This window comes from Aquarana catesbeiana, linkage group LG03 (assembly GCF_042186555.1).
Source record: "Aquarana catesbeiana isolate 2022-GZ linkage group LG03, ASM4218655v1, whole genome shotgun sequence".
NCBI lineage: Eukaryota > Metazoa > Chordata > Amphibia > Anura > Ranidae > Aquarana > Aquarana catesbeiana.
This window is the reverse complement of record NC_133326.1, coordinates 653,174,369-653,198,844: the sequence shown is the minus strand read 5'-3', so window position 1 is coordinate 653,198,844 and position 24,476 is coordinate 653,174,369. Positions and strand designations below refer to the sequence as shown.

The 24,476-nt window shown below is 45.2% G+C and overlaps 1 protein-coding gene across 1 annotated transcript in view; it reads right to left on the bottom strand.

Moving 5' to 3' along the window:
* The window catches only part of EPOR (erythropoietin receptor), a 49,569-nt gene extending 32,774 nt beyond the window's left edge, over positions 1-16,795 (bottom strand). Inside the window, exon 1 of the mRNA XM_073622689.1 lies at positions 16,456-16,795. Within this exon, the coding sequence (XP_073478790.1) occupies positions 16,456-16,576 (121 nt within the window). The 5' untranslated portion in view covers positions 16,577-16,795. The remainder of the gene's footprint in view (positions 1-16,455) is intronic.
* Between the last annotated feature and the right edge of the window lie 7,681 nt (positions 16,796-24,476).

Below are 24,476 nucleotides of genomic sequence, written 5' to 3'. Positions count from 1 at the left end.
AATCTCTGTGCCCACAATTAAAAAATGTTTGTCTTATTTCCATTTCCCCATACTTTCCTCCCGATTATATGCTTACATATTTTATGTGTATATACTCTTGATTTGGTTGACCCCCATTTTCTCTCTGCCGTTGTACTATTAGATAATACAGCTTGGCTCAAACCAGTCCCTGAAGAAGGAATTTAACAATTCAAAAATATTCCGAAACATGTTGGGATTTCTGAATTTATGTATACTGATCGGCCTCCTACTATGAGACCCATTTCATGACTCCGAATTTTGCCCTGAGATTTCTGTATTATGACCACTGGTTTCTGGATTCTAACATTTCTATATGTAATTATACCTCTTCTAAATCAATACATTTTGTATTACCTTTTTTATATACGCTTTCTACTCTTTCATCTGGTTCTAACCCTCGCCCATAATATCCCTGGGGCATTCCCTTTTGCTTTTTCTCTTGATATGGGATGTGGCTTGGGTTCCAGGTCCCAACCTAATAGGTAGCCTTTAATTCATTTTATTTATAACCAAAAAACACAACATGTTGCTTGAAGATGTACCCTGTGATTCAGGTAAGGAGGGGGTGGAGGGTAATTTGGGTTTGGGAGATTATACATGCAACCAACGGTAACTAACTGATGCCCTTCGGTGGTCTACACACTCCTCCTGAGAGAAGAAAGAGTTTAAAAGAACAAATTATGGTTAATGAGAGGAAAAACAGGAACAACTGTTATTTAAAAAAAAAAACATCTAAAATACATTGTAACAATACCATTACAACATACGCTCACCGGTCACTTTATTAGGTACACCTTGCTAGTACCGGCTTAGACCCCCTTTTGCCTTCATAACTGTCTTCTTCGTGGCATAGATTCAACAAAGTGTTGGAAACATTCCTAAGAGATTTTGGTCCATATTGACATGATAGCATCATGCAGTTGAACATCCCAAAGGTGCTCTATTGGATGAGATCTGATGACTGGAGGCCATTGGAGTACAGTGACCTCATTGTAATGTTCAAGAAACCAGTGGTGAGATGATTTGATCTTTGTGACATGGTGCATTATCCTGCTGGAAGGAGCCATCAGAAGATGTGTACACTGTAGTCATAAAGGGATGGACATGGTCAGCAACAATACTCAGGTAGGCCGTAGCGTTTAAACGATGGTCAATCGGTACTAAGGGGCCCAAAGTGTGCCAAGAAAATATCCCCAACACCATTACACCACCAGACTGAACCATGGATACAAGGCAGGATGGATCCATGCTTTCATGTTGTTTATGCCAAATTCTGACCCGACCATCTGAATATTGCAGCTGAAATCGAGACTTCTCAGACCAGGCACCATTTTTCCAATCTTCTATTGTCCAATTTTGGTGAGCCTGTGAGAATTGTAGCCTCAGTTTCCTGTTCTTAGCTGACAGGAGTGGCACCCGGTGTGGTCTTCTACTGCTGTAGCCCATCTGCTTCAAGATTCGATGTGTTGTGCTTTCAGAGATGGTAACAAGTGGTTATTTGAGTTACTGATGCCTTTCTATCATCTGGAACCAGTCTGCCCATTCTCCTCTGACCTCTGACATCAACAAGGCATTTTCCTCCACACAACTTCCGCTCACTGGATATTTTCTCTTTTTCTGACCATTCTCTGTAAACCCGAGAGATGGGTGTGCAGGAAAATCCCAGTAGATCAGCAGTTTTTGAAATACTCAGACCAGCCGTCTGGTACCAACAACAATGCCAAGTTCAAAGTCACCTAAATCCCCTTTCTACCCCATTCAGATGCTCAGTTTAAACTTCAAGAAGTCATCTTCACCACGTCTAGATACCTAAATGCATTGAGTTGCTGCCATGTGATTGGCTGATTAGCAATTTGTGTTACCAAGCAATTGAACAGGTGTACCTAATAAAGTGGCCGGTGAGTGTATATACAATTTTGTCCCCTGGTGTCGAAGACTAAACCTTGCAAATACTGCTTGCAGAAGTCATTCATGCTGGAGCACTGACTGCTGCTTTTAAAACACAAAGCTGGAACAAGCTGTCAAAATGACTAAACCAGGACAGTGGTTCTGCCAGGTAAATCCAGGGCTCTTTTTCTCAGAAGACACGTGCAGGAACTCGACCACGAACCCCCCCCCAAAACCAACCTTCGCCCCAATACAGACACCCTTCAAACCGCATCAAATAGTGGGTGTGGTCAAATTTCACTAACAGTGTAAGGGTCTTAAAGGGGCATTAAATGCCCTAAGTGCATTAATTACAGAGTGCAGTGTTCGGGAGGAGGGGGATGTTGCACACAGAGTGCAGCGTTCCAGGGGTGCACTACACTCCTTCTTCCGCAGCCACTTACCTCTGCATCCCCCCATCCACATCTCACTTTCACCACTCTTCAGCTCTGACCTCTGCATGCAACCTCCCTTCCACTGCCCCCATCTTCTCCCTCCCTCCTTAAAAGCTTCACCATTTTCCACATGTCTTACTTGTGTTGCTGTATTAAACTGAAGCACCCTGTTGGTTCTAGTACCTCCCCACACACCATAGGTGGCTCCTCTCTCACTTGTAGGGAGATGATCCAGTGGGGGAGTTGGGATCTGCTCTGCACCTGCATCTTCCTTGGTCATTCAGGAGATCAGATCTGTGGGAGCCATTGAGAGACAAGCTGTCCCTTGTAAACACAGAAACCGGACTTCAATGTTTACAAGTAATAGTGGTGAGCAGGGAGCAGAGGGCCTGAGCCAGAGGTGGTGGAATTGAGTTCCACCAAGTTCCAGCTGAAAAAAAGCCCTGGGTAAATCTATATGGTATGCTGCCAGTGTTCTGATTCGAAACAGCAGTGCTTTGTCATTTTGGCAAGTTCTGCATCTCTGGATTCCTGCAGAGCTCACCTGTTAGTTTGACAGCAAGCTCTGCCCTGCTCTATCATCCTAATGCAGGGAACTGGATCCTGCTGCCAAAGAGACAGCTGAGCCCCACTTATTACACCCGGAGGAGTGCTGCGCTCACTATATAATGTGCAGGGTTGGAGGTTCAGCCCAGCTTTGCTCTGAGGGTTCTGTCAAAGCCTCTCCCTCACCTAGGCCTCATGGCAACAGCACCAGCCACTATGGCATTATTTCCACCACTGATTGAGACAAAAACACTATGTGGAGTCAACACTCAGCATCATAGGCGTGCGCACGGGGTGTGCCGGGTGTGCCTGGGCACACCCTAATCACCCCGTGCTGTCTCCAGAGATTTGGCCCAAAATGCTGCATCCAAGAGAGTGTGTGGTCCGCGCTGCCTGTGAAACAGTTTCACAGGCAGCAGATCGTGAGAATTGCCAGAGCTGTTCAGTGTATGAAACTGTCAGATAATGACACTGCATGCAGGGAGAGACACCAGCTGTCAAAATGTCGGGGTGATGTCGGAGGTGGGCGGGACTGAACGGCAATCAAACACCAGCCAATGGGATGTGATCTGGGCGGGCCTCTACATTTATGTGGCCCCGCCCCCTCTCTGAAGCAGCTCAAACATTGGCTGGTGTTTATAGCGCTTGGTCCCGCCCACCCCTGACATCGCGGCTGAGTTGTGAGTCATCACAACTCAGCCGCGATGTCAGGGGTGGGCGGGATCAAGCGCCAACACCAGCCAATGATTGGGCTGCTTCAGAGAGGGGGTGGAGCCAGAGAAATGTAGCGGCCCGCTCAGACCAATCTTTTTGGTTGGTGTTTGGTAACTGTTCAGTCCCGCCCACCACCGACATCACCGCTGACTTTTAACAGCTGGTCTCTCTCCCTGCATGCAGTGTCATTATCTGACAGTTTCATACACTGAACAGCTCTGGCAATTCTCAGGATCTCCTGAATGTGAAACTCCCCCTCTCCCCTATCTGTGCCACCCAATACTGCCAATCAGTGCCACCCAATGCTGCCAATCAGTGCCAACCAATGCTGCCTATCCGTGCCAACCAGTACTGCCTATCCGTGCCAGTGCTGCTTATCAGTGCCAACCAATTCTGCCTATCAGTGCCAACCAGGGCAAACCAGTGCTGCCTATCAGTGCAAACCAGTGCTGCCTATCAGTGCCAACCAATGCTGCCTATCAGTGCCAGTGCTGCTTATCAGTGCCAACCAATGCTGCCTATCCGTGCCAGTGCTGCTTATCAGTGCCAACCAATTCTGCCTATCAGTGCCAACCAATGCTCCGAATCAGTGCCAACCAATCCTGCCTATCAGTGCCAACCAATGCTGCCTATCAGTGCCAACCAATGCTGCCAATCAATGCCAACCAATGCTGTCTCTCAGTGCCAACCAGTACTGCCTATCCGTGCCACTGCTACTTATCAGTGCCAACCAATTCTGCCTATCTGTGCCAACCATTGCAAACCACTGCTGCCTATCAGTGCAAACCAGTGCTGCCTATTAGTGCCAGCCAATGCTGCCTATCAGTGCCAGTGCTGCCAATCAGTTCCAACCAATGCTGCCTATCAATGCCAACCAGTACTGCCTATCCGTGCCAGTGCTGCATATCAGTGCCAACCAATTCTGCCTATCAGTGCCAACCAATGCTGCCTATCAGTGCCAACCAGTACTGCCTATCCGTGCCAGTGCTGCTTATCAGTGCCAACCAATTCTGCCTATCAGTGCCAACCATTGCAAACCAGTGCTGCCTATCAGTGCAAACCAGTGCTGCCTATCAGTGCCAACCAATGCTGCCTATCAGTGCCAATGCTGCTTATCAGTGCCAACCAATGCTGCCTATCAGTGCCAACCAGTACTGCCTATCCGTGCCAGTGCTGCTTATCAGTGCCAACCAATTCTGCCTATCAGTGCCAACCAGTGCTGCCTATTAGTGCAAACCAGTGCTGCCCTTTAGTGCCAACCAATGCTGCCTATCAGTGCCAACCAATGCTGTCAATCAGTGCCAACCAATGCTGCCAATCAGTGCTGCATATCACTGCCCATCAGTGCTGCCTATCAGTGCCCATAAGTGCTGGACATCAGTGCTGCCTATCAGTGCCCATCAGTGCTGGCAATTAGTGCCCATCAGTGCTGCCTATCATTGCCACCTACCAGTGCCCATCAGTGCTGCCAGTCAGTGCCCAATCAGTGCTGCCTATCAGTGCCCATCAGTGCTTCCAATCAGTGCTGCCTATCAGTGCCAATCAGTGTCCATAAGTGCTGCCAATCAGTGCTGCGAATCAGAGCCTATCAGTGCCCATAAGTGCTACCAATAAGAGCCCATCAGTGATGCATATCAGTGCCCATCAGTGCCACCTATCAGTGCCAATCAGTGCTGCCTATCAGTGCCACGTATCAGTGCCACCTATCAGTGCACATCAGTGCTACCAATTAGTGCCCATCAATGCTGCCAGTCAGTGCTGCCAATCAGTGCAGCCTATCAGTGCCCATCAGTGCTGCCTTAGCAGGGATGGTGGAAACCCCTCTACAGATAATTGCAATACAAATTACCTTCAAGTGCAACAACTTTTTAGTTGGGAGGTTCACACCCTTATAGCACTTTGGAATTTTTATTTTTTAGAGTGTTACACTTAATTGTATACATTTTAGTTACAGTTATAATGTGAATTCTTGCACTTGAAGTTAATTTCCCACCACCCCTGCTAAGTCCATGTCTTTATGGACCTTGCTTTGTGCACTGGTGCGCAGTCATGTTGGAACAGGAAGGGGCCTTTCCCCAAACTGTTCCCACAAAGTTGGGAGCATGAAATTGTCCAAAATGTCTTGGTAGACTGACGCCTTAAGAGTTCCCTTCACTGGAACTAAGGGGCCAAGCCCAACCCCTGAAAAACAACCCCCATATCATAATCCCCCCTCCACCAAATGATTTGGACCAGTGCACAAAGCAAGGTCCATAAAGACATGGATGAGCAAGTTTGGGGTGGAGGAACTTGACTGACCTGCACAGAGTCCTGACCTCAACCCGATAGAACACCTTTGGAATGAATTCAAGTGGAGACTGCGAGCCAGGCCTTCTTGTCCCACATCAGCGCCTGACCTCACAAATGCCCTTCTGGAAGAATGGTCAAACATTCCCATAGACACACTCCTAAACCTTGTGGACAGTCTTCCCAGAAGAGTTGAAGCTTTTATAGCTGCAAAGGTTGGGCCAACTCAATATTGAACCCTACAGACTAAGACTGGGATGGCATTAAAGTTCACGTGCGTGTAAAGGCAGGCGTCCCAATACTTTTGACTCTCTCTCTCTCTCTCTCTCTCTCTCCTTCTCTCTCTCTCTCTCCTTCTCTCTCTCTCTCTCCTTCTCTCTCCTTCTCTCTCTCTCTCTCTCTCTCTCTCTCTCTCTCTCTCACATATATATATATATATATGTGTGTGTGTGTGCTTGAGCTTTCGGGTGCACACCTTAATGCCTATGCTCAGCGGGGGCTTTCTGGGTATCACAGGCAGGGCCCGGAACAAGGTGTGGGCGGGAGGGGCGGCTGCCCTGGGCACAGGACCCAAAGTCCACATATCAATCACCAGAATAAAGATCAAGTCCTGCAACAACGTTGTCTTTTTAATTACCTTGGAAGGTATTACTCAGATTGTTATTATTTTTGCTATATTTGGTATTATGGTATGTTTTTTCTATAATAACATTTAATGAAACCAACCGTAGTGTTCAGTCACTGTGACCTTCTTGGAAGGCCTCCTCTTTCCTTCTTTTTTAATACGTGGTGTGTTCCTTGGCCTTTATGATGCTGCTTGTTCACTGAGGTTCTCTAACAAACCTCTGAGGGCTTCACAGAACAGCTGTATTTATACTGAGATTAAATTACACACGGGTGGACTTTATTTACTAATTAGGTGACTTCTGAAGGCAACGGGTTCCACTAGATTTTAGTTAAGGGTATCAGAGTAAAGAGGGCTGAATACAAATACGCCACACTTTTCAAATATTTTTTTGTAAAAAATTTTGAAAACCATTTATCATTTTCCTTCCACTTCACAATTATGTACCACTTTGTGTTGGTCTATCACATAAAATCCCAATAAAATACATTTACGTTTTTGGTTGTAACATGACAAAATGTGGACAATTTCAAGGGGTATGAATACTTTTTCAAGGCACTGTACATGTTTATGCTAACAGGAGGGGGACAACGACATCTTCTGGGAAAACAATATTGATAATTCCAACACAAACAGTCACTCTTTCCCACGAGATCCCCTGACCAGGGCTGTCTGAACCCAAGATTGATGCCTAATTGCACTAAAACTGGTTGGATTGCACAGCTGTCATCAGAAGTCTTAGGAGACATACTGTACAGTATATTGTACTTTTTTTCTGAACAAATAGATATCTTGTACTTTGTATCTCCATAATCAGTTTATTGAATGCTGTGTTATGTAATATAGTACTAGAGAATTATAAGAGGAGGAAGTCCATACCATATATGTCCATGTGTCACCAGAACACTCTGTACATAAACAGTAGGCATGGCCCCCGCAGCCCTCCCCTCGCCGAGCGTCTGGTGTGCCCGATAAGAAACTGCCTTCCCAGGACACGCTCATCACTACCTTCAAAATATGTTTTTCTGCCTTCCTTAACAAATGTTTTTGTTTTTCATTTAACTGAATTTTTTTCCAGGCCTGATTCTAAATTGTACTCTTACATTCTGGTCAGTCTCTACATTTTTAAATTGGGCGTCTCCAAATTTAGTGCGACTTTAATGCAACTTTACACTCAGTGGATCTAAGTCGCATCAAAAGTCACGCCAAAGCGGTGCAGGCACCTTTTCAAAGTCGCTGCAACTTTAGGTGGCACCGATTTGAACGGGTGCCATTGAAAAGAATGGGGTGCGACTTGTAATGCGACTTTTGTTGTCCAAAGTCGCATGACAAATCACACACGTGTGAATGGAGCCTAAGTAGCGACATCAGTCAAGTACATTAGTCCCTAACACCTGCAAGGTTCACAGTTTAATATCCTGACCACACTCTTGCAGACACCATGCCCACTTTTACACGGAGACTGATAAACGTATCTTTTGGGGAAAATTGGAGCAAGTGTCAGTCCACCCAAACTTTATATTTCAGTTTTTGGGTGGTAAACCTCTTGAAAATTTCTTCTATTTCTCTGGGACTTTATTGATGGGATCCAGGAGCGTTGCTAGGTCTACAAAAGATCTGGAGCTAGAGCCCATAGCAGCGAAGTAAAGAAAGTCATACGCTTGGGTGGGCATACACATGTATAAATTGCATGTGTGTGTATATATCTATATCACTATATCGGGGTCCCCAGAGAGCCCCCCCTCTTGCATCAGGGTCCCTAGAGAGCCCCCTCCTTGTATCAGGGTCCCCAGAGAGCCCCCCTTGCATCGGGGTCCCCAGAGAGCCCCCTCCTTGTATCAGGGTCCCCAGAGAGCCCCCCTTGCATCGGGGTCCCCAGAGAGCCACCCTTGCATCAGGGTCCCGAGAGAGCCCCCCCCCTTGCAACAGAGAGCCCCCCACTCACATCAGGGTCCCCAGAGAGCCTCTCCTTACATCAGGGTCACCAGAGAGAGGTCAGGCAGTGAGAGATGATATAATCTCTCTGCTGCCCGCGGCTGCACAGTGAGGGCGGAACAGCTACAGGGCGACCCTGGCTGTGCTGCATCACGTACATATACGTGATCCAGTATATCCAGGTAGGGGGCACACGTGCGTCACCCTGACTGTGCTGTCATTCGCTACAGCACAAGTCAATTAGCGGGTCCTGGCCAATGATTTATGGCCGGTGTCTTGCCGAGAAAGTTCCTTCGGCGGATAAGGACCCCCCCCGTACTGCGCAGGCACGGCGCTTGCGCAGTACGAACTACTAGGAGCCACCGAAGATAGTCGAAACAGAAAATCTTCAATCAGCTGTACAGCTGGCCTGCGCCCTGGGTCCAGGTTCAAGCCCCACCATCCAAGTGAACCTAGAGGGAGAATAAAAAAGTGCCGAGCGAAGCGAGGCCGTGCCCGAAGCCTGGCGAGCGAAGCGAGCCCGCGAGGGGCCCTCTTACAGGCGCCGTGTACAGCTGATTTCCAACTATACTGCTTCGGCTATTTCCGCCGGCTCCTTTCCGCCGGCTATTTCCGCCTGCGCAGTAGAGGGGGGTCCTTATGCGCCGAGGGGAACTTTCTCGGCAGAACAGCGGACCCTGCTGATCAGCTGAGCAAATGACAGAAGAGAGCTCTGTGTAGGTAAACAACACAGGGCTCTCTACCGACAGCAACAACGTGCCATTTTCTTTCTCCCTGCAAAGCAAGGAGTAAAAACCGTCTCACTGCTTAGTAAAAACAGCACTCAGTACACATAGTAAACATTGTTAGGCACACAGTTAACCGTTTAATTGCCCCTAATTGTTAACCCCTTCCCAGCCAGTGTCATTAGTAGAGTGTCAGTGTATATCCCTTTCATGCCTAAGCCTATTTCTGACTTTTGTTGCTTACAAGTTAAAATCCGTATTTTTTGCTGGAAAATTACTAAGAACCCCAAACATTTTATATATATATATATATATATATATATATATATATATATATATATATATATATATATATATATATATATATATATATTTTTTTTTACCAGAGACCCTAGAGAATAAAATAGCGATCGTTGCAATATTTTATGTCACACGGTATTTGCGCAGCTGTCTTTCAAACGCAATTTTTTGGGAAAAAAGAGACTTTCATGAATTAAAAAAAAAAACTAAACAGTAAATTTAGCTCAATTTTTTTGTAAAATGGGAAGAAAGAGGATGTTACGCTGAGTAAATAGATACAATAGAGAACATGTCATGCTTTGAAATTGCGCACACTCGTGGAATGGCAACAAACTATGGTATCTAAAAATCTCCATGAGCGACGCTTTATAAAAAAAAAAATGAACAGTTACCAGGTTAGAGTTACGGATTTTGCTAGAATTATTGCTCTCACTCTGACGATCGCAGCGATACCTCACATGTGTGATTTGAACACCGTTTACATATCCTTTGCTGCGCGAGCACGCGGGGACCCTTTTTTTTTTTCTTATTTCATTTATTTAATTGTAATTTTTTTAAATTGTCCCTTTAAAAAAAAAAAATAATGCTGATTACTTTTATTGCTGTCACAAGGAATGTAAACATCCCTTGTGACAGTAATAGGTGGTGACAGGTACTCTTTATGGAGGGATCAGACCCCCCGATCCCTCCTTTGCACTTAAAAGTATTCAGGTCGCCAAAAATGGGGATTCTGAATACTGTCATTTTTTTTTAAATCGGCTCCATCGGGAGCTGAGTAAACCGGAAGTGACGTTTTCTGTGTTTTTACATAGGGGACTAGATCAAAGCTGTTTCCGGCTTCATTCCAGTCTCAGCCTATCCGGCGGATGCGCCGGATTGTGGATTGGGTCTCCCGGTGGGACGGGGGGCCCGGGAAGAGCGGCGGGAGGGACGGACGCCCCCTCCCACTCCTTTAGGATAACAGCCAGTCGGCTTTTAGCCGCATCGATTGTTATCACTAAAATGCCAACCGCCCGCTCTAAAAAAAAGTACCGGGGTGATGCCCAGCTGCAGGCATCACCCCGGTTTAACCCCTTCAAGCCACGAATGCAAATTTGTGTTTGGACGGCGCTAAGGGGATATTATTAGCACTGATTGTATTAGTGTCACTGGTGATCGGTTAGTGTCAGATTACCCACTGCATTATCACGGTCCTGCTAAGTCGCTGATCACCACCATTACTAGTAAAAAGAAAGAAAGAAAAAAAATTGTGTATACTGTATATCCTATTGTTTGCAAACCAATTAACCACTTGACCTCCAGAAGATTTACCCCCCTTCATAACCAGGCCAATTTGTTTGTGATACGGTACTGCGTTACTTTAACGGAGACGATGTACCCAATAAAAATTCTCTCCTTTTTTTTTTCCCCCACAAATAGAGCTTTCTTTTGGTGGAATTTGATTACCTCTGCCTTTTTTATTTTGCGCTATAAACAAAAAAAGATCGACAATTTTGACAAAAATAACCCCAATATTTCTTACTTTCTGCTAAAAAAACACATCCAATAAAAAAAAAAAAAAATTCTTCATAAATTTAGGCCAATGTGTATTCTTCTACATATTTTTGTTAAAAAAATCCCAATAAGCGTATATTGACTGGTTTGCGCAAAAGTTATAGCGTCTACAAACAATTTTGGATATTTTAATTTTTTTACTTTTACTAGTAATGGCGGTGATCAGCGACTTATAGCGGGGACTGCGATGTTACGGCGGCCACTCTGACACTAACTGACACTTTTTGGGAACCAGTGACACTTATACAGTGATCAGTACTAAAACTATACACTGTCACTGTACTAATGACACTGGCTGGGAAGGGGTTAACTAATTAGGGACAATCAAACGGTTAACTGTGTGCCTAACAATGTTTACTGTGTGTACTGAGTGCTGTGTTTACTAAGCAGTGAGCCGGTTTTTACTCCTTGCTTTGCAGGGAGAAAGAAAACGGCACATTGTTGCTGTCGGTAGAGAGCCCTGTGTTGTTTACCTACACAGAGCTCTCTTCTGTCATTTGCTCAGCTGATCAGCAGGTGCCGGCCATAAATCATCTAGAGTGATCAAAGGGTTAACTGTGTGCCTAGCCAGTGTTTATGTGTACTGCATGTTGTGCTTTTACTAGGGGAAGTGATTGATTTCATTGCCTGTGTCTGTTCTGGACAATCGGCGGGTGTCGGTGATAATCTATTGGCCAGCGCCCGCTGATCGACATGTGCTGTGTAAAATCGCAGCAGAGCCAAGCTGCCGACATCACACGCCCCCTACCGGGAAGTGCCAGATCACATACTGGTACGTGATCTGACGCAGCAGGGCCGTCTTGCCGCTATATATCTATGTTATGCGGTCGGCAAGTGGTTAACCACTTCAATACCGGGTACTTTCGCACCTTCCTGCCCAGGCCAATTTTCAGCTTTCAGCGCTGTCACTTTTTAAATGACAATTGTGCAGTCATCCATCACTGTACCCAAACTACATTTTTATAATTTTGCTCCCACACATAGAGCTTTCTCTGCGGTTTTTATTTTTTACAAATAAAAAAAGACAGAACATTTTGAAAAAAAAATAGTTTTTCTTTGTTTTTGTTATAAAATTTTGTAAATAAGTAAGTTTTCTCCTTCACTGATGGGCACTGATAAGCTGCACTGATGGGCAGTGATAAGGCGGCACCGATGAGGTGGCACCAATGAGATGGCACTGATGAGGTGGCACTGACAATGGGCACTGACGATGGGCACTGATAGGCAGGACTGATGGGCACTGATAGGAAGGACTGATGGGCACTGATAGGCAGCACTGATAGGTGGCATTGATAGGCGGCACTGATGGGCATTGATAGGCAGCACTGATGGGCATTCATAGGTGGTACTGGTGGGCACTGATGGGCACTGATAGGCAACACTGATGGGCACTGAAAGGCTGCACTGATGGGTGCTTATGGGTGGCACTGATAGCACTGCTGGGCACTGATGTGCACTGAAAGTTGGCACTGATGGGCATTGATGGGCACTGATGGCTGGCACTGACAGATTTTACTGTTAGGCATCACTGGTGGCACTGGCAGGCATTTTTCATTGGCACTGATTGGCAGCTGCCTGGGCACTAATTGGCATTTCCCTGGTGGTCTAGGGTGGGTATACCTGGTGGTCCAGTGTGGTGGCCATCCCTGGTGGTCCTGGCGGCATCCTGGTGGTCCTGGGCGGGCATCCGAGGGGGGCTGCGCTGATAAAAAATCAGCACAGACCCCCCTGTCGATCGGCTCTCCTTTACTCGTGTCTGTCAGACGCAAGTGAGGAAAAGCCGATCAACGGCTCTTCCTGTCTACATCATAATCAGCCGTGATTGGACACTGCTGATCATGTGGTAAAGAGTCTCTGTCAGAGATTCTTTACCTAGATCGGAGTTGCGGTGTGTCAGACTGAAATGCCGCAACAACAATCGCCGCGATGCGCGCCCCAGGGAGCGGGCAGTGGCTTGTTGTCCTGACCATGTAATATGACGTCCACTTTGCCAACGTCATTTTGCTATATGGCGGGCGGCAAGTGGTTAATATACACTTCTCCCTTGCTCGCCTCCAGGATTCCTCCAGAGCTTCTCCCATCCTCTGGAACTCCCTACCCCAAGCTGTCCGACTATCTCCTACTCTGTCCACTTTTAAACGATCCCTGAAAGCTCATCTCTTCAGTGAGGCTTATCCTGTCCCCACCTAACAACTGTATATTTATTTTCTCCATCAGCTCATCCCCGACAGTTATTACCTTTTGTATCTTGACCGTCCCTCTTAGATTGTAAGCTCTAACGAGCAGGGCCCTCTGATTCCTCCTGTATTGAATTGTATTGTACTTGTACTGTCTGCCCTCATGTTGTAAAGTGCTATGTAAACTGTGGGCACTATATAAATCCTGTATAATAATAATAGGGATTTTTTTTTACCAAAGATATGTAGCAGCTTGCATTTTGGCCTAAATTTATGAAGAAATTAATTTTTTTTGTTTTATAGCAGAAAGTAAAAAATATTGGGGTTTTTTTTCTAAATTTTCAGTCTATTTTCGTTTATACAATAAAAAATAAAAACCCAGTGGTGATCAAATACCACCAAATAAAGGCTCTATTTATGTGAATAAAATGACTTAAATTTCATTTGGGTACAGCGTTGCATGATCACACAATTACCAGTTAAAGTAGCGCAGTACCGAATAGAAAAAAAAAAATGGCCTGGTCATGAAGGCGGTAAAATCTTCCAGAGCTCAAGTGGGTAATCTCCACACATAATAACTATATTATTAACATTATATACAACAATATGATATAAAAAATGAATGGAGACAAGAATAAACAATGCTGCAGTTGGCCATATATGAGAACATGCTGAGAGGCCTCCACATTTAAAGCGGTGTTCCAGCCACAAAAATCTTTTTTTTAAAAGTCAGCAGCTACAAACACTGGAGCTGCTGACTTTTAATAAGGTCACTTACCTGTCCAGGCCAGGGAGCCCTCAATGTCGGCCTCTTGAGGCCGATCCCTCCATCGGCTCGGGTGCAGGTGCCACTATTGTAACTAAGAGAAACAGGCAGTGGAGCCTGCAGGCCTTACTGCCGATTTCCTACTGCACATGTGCTGCGTTTTCTGAATGGTCCATCGTATTCTGGGACACACACAGGTCCCAGAAGGCAGCGGGGTGAAGGAGGAAATGACGCCATGGGCCGAGGCCCAAGGTAGGAAGGAAATAAACTCAGTACTTCACATAAGGTAAGTAAAAAGAAAAAAAATCAATATCCAAAAACGAGTGGTTGAGGAGTGGTCATTCCTTTAAGAACAAGTTGTAAAATAGGGTGGAACTCCGCTTTAACAATGGAGGAAGAACAAAGAAAGGTCATCAAGATCCACTAACTGAGGTACAATATGTCTCTGATAACTGAGAGAAAGTCACTAGAAGTAAAGTACAACTTTTTAAAATGCCATGTTCATTTAAGCCAGTGGTTTCCAAACTGTGGCCCTTTGTTTGCTTTCATCCAGCCCTTGAGACACCATTTCTATCCACTGACACCAACAATTGGGCATGTGTCCTCTTACTGTTACTATTAAAGGGACACAATGCCTCCCAATGACACCAAAAGTGGGGCACAATTCCTGCCAATGACACCAACGATGGGGCACAATCCTTCCTATTGACCCCAATGATGGGGCACTATTCATCCCACTGACACCATGAAATTTTCTACTCCCACTGACCTCAGTCAGCCCCTCCACAGTCTGAAAGACAGTATATTGGCCCTTTATTTAGAAAATTTGGAGACCTCTGGTTTAATCCATCAGATTACACAGTTAAGAGCCCGTTTGAGAAATGGCAACAGCCTGAAGACCCGAACATTGAGATTATTTACAAATAACCAAAACACTCAAAGTAATATAAAGTTCTGCCTTGTTGTTTAAAAAACAAAGTTTTGTATGTGTTAGACCCCTTTCACACTGTCGGACCGTTCAGGTCCGCCTGTCAGTTTTGTCGGCGGACCTGAACGGGCACTCCATGTTAGCATATGGAGCAACAGAAATCAGTGGTGACATGTCCGCTGACATCCGACCTGGTCCGATCTGCTAAAATCAGACGGATGGCCCTACGTTCGCATCCGTCCCTGGCGGATCGGATCGGCCCGTCTGAAGTTTTCCTGTTTATGTCCTGAAAGAGACAGTTTCTTTACTTCCAAAATTGGAGACACAACAAGAAGTCAATGAAAATCTCTTCAAAGTGAGGATACGTTCCCTTTCAGACAGTTGTGTACCAAAACAGGTGTCCCCACTGGAAGACTTCCCCTCAATTCCTATTCCAGTGACAACTATAAAATTCTGGATTTGCTATCACTTTCTGTCCGGGTAACAGTGGTCATCAGGACAAGGGGTGAGGGTGAATCTATCGGAGGATTTAACCCTTCTACACTCAATCCAAAATGTATGTCTGGTATCTAAGAGGGGTCCAGCTGGTCAGTAGTGGAGGTATGCCAGTACTCTAGCCTGCCTGCCTGTCTGTCTATATAGCTTCCTTTGTACATATTATATTCCACCATTGTCATTTGGGACCAGGCTGCACTGGCTATATGTATGCCCTGCCTCACACAAAGTGCTCCCCTGGCTGAAGCAGTGGGACCCTGGGAGAGACAACTCCAGTAAGTATCTAAGGATTGCAAAATCCTAAACGTAGAGCATGCAGAGTGGCCATTTCACCCCCATGCCATTGCATGTGTGCAGTAAGTTATGATTTCAACATAAATATCTGTAGATCAAAAGCAAAGCAGAAAGAATAGTTAACAATAATAACACTCAACAACCCCAGCTCTTTAGATAGTGGAGTTCTCCTTTAAAAGTCTAGCCCACCCAAAACCAATATTGCGGTCCTGGTGGATATGGACAGGCCAAATTAGCTGTTAGATTATTATATCTCCTAGGGCAGTGGTCTGCAAACTGTTTCCCGGGGGGGACAGATGTGGCCCTTTTCTTGCTTTTATCTGGCCTTTGGGGCACTATTTCATCCACTGATACCAACAATGGGGCATAATTCCCCCTCACTTCCCCAATGAAGGGGCACAATGCCTACCAATGACACCAATTATGGGGCAAAATTCCACCTAATGACACCAGTAATAGAGCACAATTCCTCCCAATGACACCAACAATAGGTCACAATTCCTCCCAACTACACCAAAGATGGGGCATTGTATTTTTCCACTGACATCGGAAGCTTTTCTACTACCATTGGCCATAGTCCAGCCCCCCAAAAGTCTTAAGGACAGTAAACTGGCCCTTTGTTTAGAAAGTTTGGAGATCCCTGTCCTAGAGCAAGAAAGTTAATACAGTTGTTCTTCAATAATTTTTGCTGTGTGCACGTCCCCCATGGGGACCATTGAGATGCAGCAGATGTAGACAGCAGCTAAGGTTAAAAAAAAAAGTACTTACCTTTGCGAATAAATTCAGAGGTCATTTGAGGATTCTCAGCTCTGCAAGGCATCAGGCTCATGGCCAATAGTAAAGAACACCAATGAAGGGTGATGGAAGAGGTGGGTACCCACGTACCCATGGTTGAGAATAAACCCTTTGCCAGCCTTTGTCCCTATGCTCCGTCCCTGGGTGTATGTAAAAGTCTGTATGGCATATCTCAGTGTACCATTCTCTGTCTCTCCTCGTGTGTCAGTGTGTTACTCCCTCTATCACTGACTGCACAGGCTGCCTCTGATCTCACAGCTATTCTGTATGCTGAGAATTTACTTTCTCTTCTCTGCAATGCCAGATAAGAAGTTCAATGTGCTTGTGGGATTAGCAGGGGGATCAGTACAGTTTACGTTATTATTTGCTGCATTTATTTGCTACTGTTGTCTTACTGACATCAGTTTCTTGAGAAATAAAGACTTGCAATCTACTGAACATTTTAATCTGTTCTCCCATAGGAACAAGTTCACACCATCGCATTGTCATGTGCATTTAAAACTGCACCATGCTGCAATTTTACATTGTATGGCTTCTCCTGCTTTGAAGCTGGGGAATATATATATATATATAAATATATATATATATATATATATATACTGTATATATATATATATATATATATATATATATATATATATATATATATATATATGTATATATATATATATATATATATGTATATATAAATATATATATACATATATATATATATGTATATATATATATATATATATATATATATGTATATATATATATATATGTATATATATATATATATATATTTATGTATATATATATATATATATATATATATATATATATATATATATATATACAGTGGGAAGAACAAGTATTTGAAGTATTTGATCCACTACTGATTTTGCAGGTTTTCCTACTTACAAAGCATGTAGAGGTCTGTAATTTTTATCATAGGTACTCTTCAACTGTGAGAGACGGAATCTAAAACAAAAATCCAGAAAAACACATTTTATGATTTTTAAATAATTAATTCGCATTTTATTGCATGACATAAGTATTTGATCACCTACCAACCAGTAAGAATTCCGGCTCTCACAGACCTGTTATTTTTTTCTTTAACCGCTTGCCGACTGCCGCATGTACATATACGTCGGCAGAATGGCACGGCTGCCGCGAGCTCCGTGAGTGTGATCGCGGGTCCCGCGGACTCGACGTCCGCGGGGATACCCGCGATCGTCTCACGGAGCTGAAGAACGGGGAAAATGCTAATGTAAACAAGCATTTCCCTGTTCTGCCTAGTGACACTGTCACTGTTCACCGCTCGCTGTAATCGGGAGCGGTGATCGGTGTCGTGTCACACGTAGCCCCTCCTCCACAGTTAAAACACATCCCTAGGACACACTTAACCACTGCAGCGCCCCCTCCTGGTTAACCCCTTTACTGCCAGTCACATTTACACAGTAATCAATGCATTTTTAATCGCACTGATCGCTGTATAAATGTGAACGGTCCCAAAATAGCGCCAAAAGTGTCTGATCTGTCTGCCATAATGTCGCAGTCACGATAAAAATCGCTGATCGCCGCCATTACTAGTAAAAAAAAAATGATTAATAAAAATGCCATAAAACTATCCCCTATTTTGTAGACGCTATAACTTTTGCGCAAACCAATCAATAAACTCTTATTGCGATTTTATTTTACCAAAAATATGTAGAAGAATACATATCGGCCTAAACTGAGGAAAAAAAATTTTTTTTTATATATTTTTTGGGGATATTTATTATAGCAAAAAACATTGTTTTTTTTTTTCAGAATTCTCACTATTTTTGTTTATAGCGCAAGAAATAAAAACCGCAGAGGTGATCAAATACCACCAGAAGAAAGCTCTATTTGTGGGGAAAAAAGGACATCAATTTTGTTTGGGAGCCACTTTGCACGACCGCGCAATTGTCAGTTAAAGCGACGCAGTGCCGAAAGGCCAGCCAAATGGTCTGGGGCCTAAGTGGTTAAGAAGCCCTTCTGCTCCCCATTCATTACCTGTATTAACTGCACCTGTTTGAACTTGTTACCTGTATAAAAGACACCTGTCTACACACTCAATCAAACAGACTCCAACCTCTCCACAATGGCCAAGACCAGAGAGTTGTGTAAGGACATCAGGGATAAAATTGTAGACCTGCACAAGGCTGGGATGGGCTGCAGGACAATAGGCAAGCAGCTTGGTGAGAAGGCATCAACTGTTGGCGCAATTATTAGAAAATGGAAGAAGTTCGAGATGACGGTCAATCTCCCTCGGTCTGGGGCTCCATGCAAGATCTCATCTCGTGGGGCATCAATGATCATGAGGAAGGTGAGTGATCAGCCCAGAACTACACTGTAGGATCTGGTCAATGACCTTAGGAGAGCTGGGACCACAGTCTCAAAGAAAACCATTAGTAACACACTACACCGTCATGGATTAAAATACTGCAGCGCACGCAAGGTCCCCCTGCTCAAGCCAGCGCATGTCCAGGCCCGTCTGAAGTTTGCCAATGACCATCTGGATGATCCAGAGGAGGAATGGGAGAAGGTCATGTGGTCTGATGAAACAAAAATGGAGCTTTTTGGTCTAAACTCAACTCGCCGTGTTTGGAGGAAGAAGATGGATGAGTACAACCCCAAGAACAGCATACCAACCATGAAGCATGGAGGTGGAAACATCATTCTTTGGAGCTGCTTTTCTGCAAAGGGGACAGGATGACTGCATCGTATTAAGGGGAGGATGGATGGGGCCATGTATCGCAAGATCTTGGCCAACAACCTCCTTCCCTCAGTAAGAGCATTGAAGATGGGTCGTGGCTGGTTCTTCCAGCATGACAATGACCCAAAACACACAGCCAGGGCAACTAAGGAGTGGCTCCGTAAGAAGCATCTCAAGGTCCTGGAGTGGCCTAGTCTCCAGACATGAACACAATAGAAAATCTTTGGAGGGAGCTGAAAGTCCGTATTGCCCAGCGACAGCCCCGAAACCTGAAGGATCTGGAGAAGGTCTGTATGGAGGAGTGGGCCAAAATCCCTGCTGCAGTGTGTGCAAACTTGGTCAAGAACTACAAGAAACGTATGATCTCTGTAATTGCAAACAAAGGTTTCTGTACCAAATATTAAGTTCTGCTTTTTTGATGTATCAAATACGTATGCCATGCAATCAAATGCAAATTCATTATTTAAAAATCATACAATGTGATTTTCTGGATTTTTGTTTTAGATTCCGTCTCTCACAGTTGAAGAGTACCTATGATAAAAATTACAGACCTCTACATATGCTTTGTAAATAGGAAAACCTGCAAAATCAGTAGTTTATCAAATACTTGTTCTCCCCACTATATATATATATATATATATATATATATATACACACACACACACAGTGCCTTGAAAAAGTATTCACACCCCTTGAAATTTTCCACATTTTGTCATGTTACAACCAAAAACGTAAATGTATTTTATATTGTAGCGCTGGTAGATTTTTAATCTACCGCTTATAGGTAAATTTAGTGGGTTGTCTGTTTCATACTTAGTCAGATTTAGCCTCTGTTCCAGTTTGGCTGTGTTGCATGTAGTTTCATACTGTGCCTGTGGGTGTCGTCGCCATGGGTCGGTGTTGGAAAGGCAACATGTTAAAGCGTATGAGTGCTCTTCTGTCCCGGAGATAACTCGGTGGAGGTGGTCCTCCGAGTTGCATTCTGGGAGAGGGTATTTATGGGACAGACGCCATGTTTTAGGGTCTTTCGTTCCACCTGTTCGCCCTCCTGGCCGACAGGTATGTGTTAGGAGTACTACTGCGTGGTCCTCCGACCGGGGGGACCACGTTGCTGCAGCGTGTGGGTGGGCCCAGAAGCCTGTCTGGGGCCTACCACAGCGGCGAGGGAATGGTCCTGTGCTGTCTGTCCTACGGGAAGAAGCTGGACAACTGAGAAGATCCCAGGGGAGGACCCGTCATGGAAGGATCATGCAGAGTGCTGGTCTGGAGAGGGGCCTGGTGACTTAGTTGGAGGACGCATCCTAAAGTTAACCTACCACATAGTACTGCCGGGTCGGCTTAAAGGTTCTAGTGCTGTGTTTGCTATCCACTGTAAACCATTACATCCTGTGGCAGAGGATCGTACGGGTTTCTATTCCATTCAAGTCTGTGGCAGAGACTATTGTTCGTGCTGCGTACCGGCTGCTAGGTTAGTGAGAGAAACCTATCCGGGCGGGCAAAGATTCAACTCTAAAAGGAAAGTACATTCATCTACAAGATTCCAATTCCTAATACTACATCAAGAAAAGGTATTTGAACTTCCCTGCAACTCTCCTTCCACCTCTTCAGTTACTCTTTATTAAAGCATTGGAAAAGATACTCAAGTGTCCGGTGCCTACACTGTCTGATATTAAGCTCAACGGGACCCTAGACCCGGTTCTGGTGAAATTGAAGTAACAAAGGTGACGGTAACAGCCCGCTTTAAACCAGCAGCTCCACCGTGAGTTATTGCTACAATATGATAGACCAACACAAAGGCCTCTTTCACACGGCCAATCCGTTCAGGTCCGCCTGTCAGTTTTTTAGGCGGACCTCAACGGACACTCCATGAAGGTCTATGGAGCGTCGGATGTCAGCGGTGACATGTCCGCTGACACCCGACCCGCTCCGATCCGAAAAAGCGTGATGGAGGAAAACCCTACTTTTCCATCCGTCTGCGTATCGGATCGGGTGATGACGGACTCTACGGTCCGTCGTCATCTGATCCCCCATAGGGGAGAGCGGCGCTCTGACAGGCAGATGGCATCTGGCAGCAAGTGACGATGGCAAGTGACACGCTGCACCTGGCAGCAGGTGATGGTGGCAAATGACACGGTGCATCTGGCAGCAGGTGACAGTGGCAAATGACTCCTGGCATCTGGCACCAGGTGACAGTGATAAGTGACACGTTGCATCTGGATCTGGCAGCAGGTGACGGTGGCGAATGACGCGTGGCATCTGGCAGCAGGTGATGGTAAGTGACATGTTGAATCTGGCAGCAGGTGACGGTGGCAAATGACACGTGGCATCTGGCAACAGGTGAGGGTGGTAAGTGACATGTTGCATCTGGCAGCAGGTGACAGTGGCAAATGACACGTGGCATCTGGCAACAGGTGACGGTGGTAAGTGACATGTTGCATCTGGCAGCAGGTAGCGGTGGCGAATGACACATTGCATCTGGCAGCAAGTGACGTTGGCAAATAACACGTGGCATCTGGCAGCAGGTGACGATGGCAAATAACATGCTGCATCTGGCAGCAGGTGACTGTGGCAAATGACACGTGGCATCTGGCAGCAAGTGACGATGGCAAGTGACACGCTGCACCTGGCAGCAGGTGACGGTGGCAAATGACACGTGGCATCTGGCAACAGGTGACGGTGGTAAGTGACATGTTGCATCTGGCAGCAGGTGATGGTGGCAAATGACACGTGGCATCTGGTAACAGGTGACGGTGGTAAGTGACATGTTGCATCTGGCAGCAGGTAGCGGTGGCGAATGACACATTGCATCTGGCAGCAGGTGACGTTGGCAAATAACACGTGGCATCTGACAGCAGGTGACAGTGGCGAATGACAAATGGCATCTGGCAGCAGGTGACAATGGCAAATAACATGCTGCATCTGGCAGCAGGTGACTGTGGCAAATGATACGTGGCGTCTGGCAGCAAGTGACGATGGCAAGTGACACGCTGCACCTGGCAGCAGGTGATGGTGGCGAATGACACGTGGCATCTGGCAACAGGTGACGGTGGTAAGTGACATGTTGCATCTGGCAGCAGGTGATGATGGCAAATGACATGCTGCATCTGGCAGCAGGTGACTGTGGCAAAGGACACATGGCATCTGGCAGCAAGTGACGATGGGAAGTGACACGCTGCACCTTTCAGCAGGTGATGGTGGCAAATGACACATGGCATCTGGCAGCAGGTGACAGTGGCTAGTGACACGGTGCATCTGGCAGCAGGTGACAGTGGCAAATGACTCCTAGCATCTGGCACAAGGTGACAGTGATAAGTGACACGTTGCATCTGGATCTGGCAGCAGGTGACGGTGGTAAGTGACACATTGCTCTGAGCCCTATGCTGATAGTTAATACAGGGCTCTTTACAGAGGGAATGATCACTTTTTTTCTTTTCCCACTGACACTGACTCTTTCTTTACACCTGGGGGGGTGCAGTTTGCCATCTTCGCTCTGGGCACCGAATGTCCTTGTCCCGGCACTGGATGGATGCATGGAAATGAGATGAGATCTTTACATTAGCCAAAGCAATTATAAAGAGTTCCCACGTACTCTGCAGACTGCACCAGAAATGAGGACAGCTCAATGCTAGCAGGAAAAGTGAGACATCAAGATAGCTGAAAATTGAGACCCTAGAGGCTCCTACATCTCAGTTCCCTCAATCTTTCAAATAGAATATCACAACTCTACATCATACTGAGGGTACAACAACGTACCCTCGCAGACTATTTAATATGGGCATCCGTCACCCTTTGTGCCCCAAATGTTGCAGGGTTAGAGGAGATCTTATACACCTCTTGTGGCGCTGCCCAAAATTACATACTGGGCTAATATGGTATCAACTATAAATAGGGCATTTCAGAGAAACGTATTAGTAGACCCCAAGCCATGTGTTTTAGGTCTTCTGGATGACGTAGTACAGGATGTCTATATGAGAGAGGCAACAACCAGAGCGCTTTTTCAAGCATGCAAACTTATCTTAGCACATTGGATCTCTAAAACTATTCCTACAGTGCAGATGTGGGTAGACCAGATGGATATCACACTACGTTACGGAAAATTGATTTCCCAATACAGAGGCAACTCATCTAAATTTGAAAAGGTCAGGGGGAAGTTGGCTGAACACCCCTGGTTTGGCCCCAGTAGGCTTAGTTTTAGACAGGCTCTTGCTGTAAGGCTTTTTCTTAGTATTACATGTATTGTAAAAATTTACAGTTTGTTGGCGTAGGTGGAAAATGTGACGAAACCAGCTCTGTATGCAACCTGATGTTTTGTGTACTGTTCTATGTATGAAGTGAAGTTTCTCACCCTAGACTAAGTCAATGCATTGTGAAAAATATGTATATTGTAATTTCATGCTGAAGTAATGTTCTGTATGGGCTCTCTGGAAGTGTATTTTTGTTCTGTATGGTTTGTTACATTTTTTATAAAATCTTTCTTCATTAAAAAAAAAAGATAGACAGGGAGATGCCCCCGAGAGAGAAAAGAAGTCAGTGGCTGACTCCACCTAGGGTTGCCACCTCATCCCTTTAAACACGAACACATATGAATTACACAGGTTCTCAGTCTAATTTATTGCAGATAAGGCACCAAGTGAGTTTGATTACCACCTTAATCAGCCACACCACCTGTGTAATTAACGTGTGTTCAGGTTTAAAGGGATGAGGTGGCAACCCTAACTCCACCTCTTATGCCCTGTACACACGGGTGGACTTTTCGGCAACAAAGGTCTGACAGTCTTTCCGACGGACTTTCAACGATTCATACATGATGACGTACGACCGGACTAAAATTAGGAAGTTCATAGCCAGTAGCCAATAGCTGCCCTAGCATCGGTTTTCGTCCGTCAGGCTAGCATACAGACAAGTGGATTTTTCTATAGCAACTGGGTCCGGCGGAGTTCCGACGTAAAGATTTGAAACATGTTCCAAATCTAAAGTCCGTCAGATTTTCGACAGAAACAGTCCGCTGAAGGTCCGATGAAGCACACACATGATCGGATTGTCCTGATTCGGTCTGTCGGACCAGTCCGGTCGAAAAGTCCGCTCGTGTGTACAGGGCATCACACTCCACCAAAATGTGAAGCATGACATTTGGATGGACTGATTACCATGTGCCACCCTAAAGGAAACAATCACATTCTACATAACTTATCATATACTTTGTTATTCTGAGGTAGGGAATACCATGTTAGAAAATATAAATCATCAAAAAATGATTATATCAAAATATAAA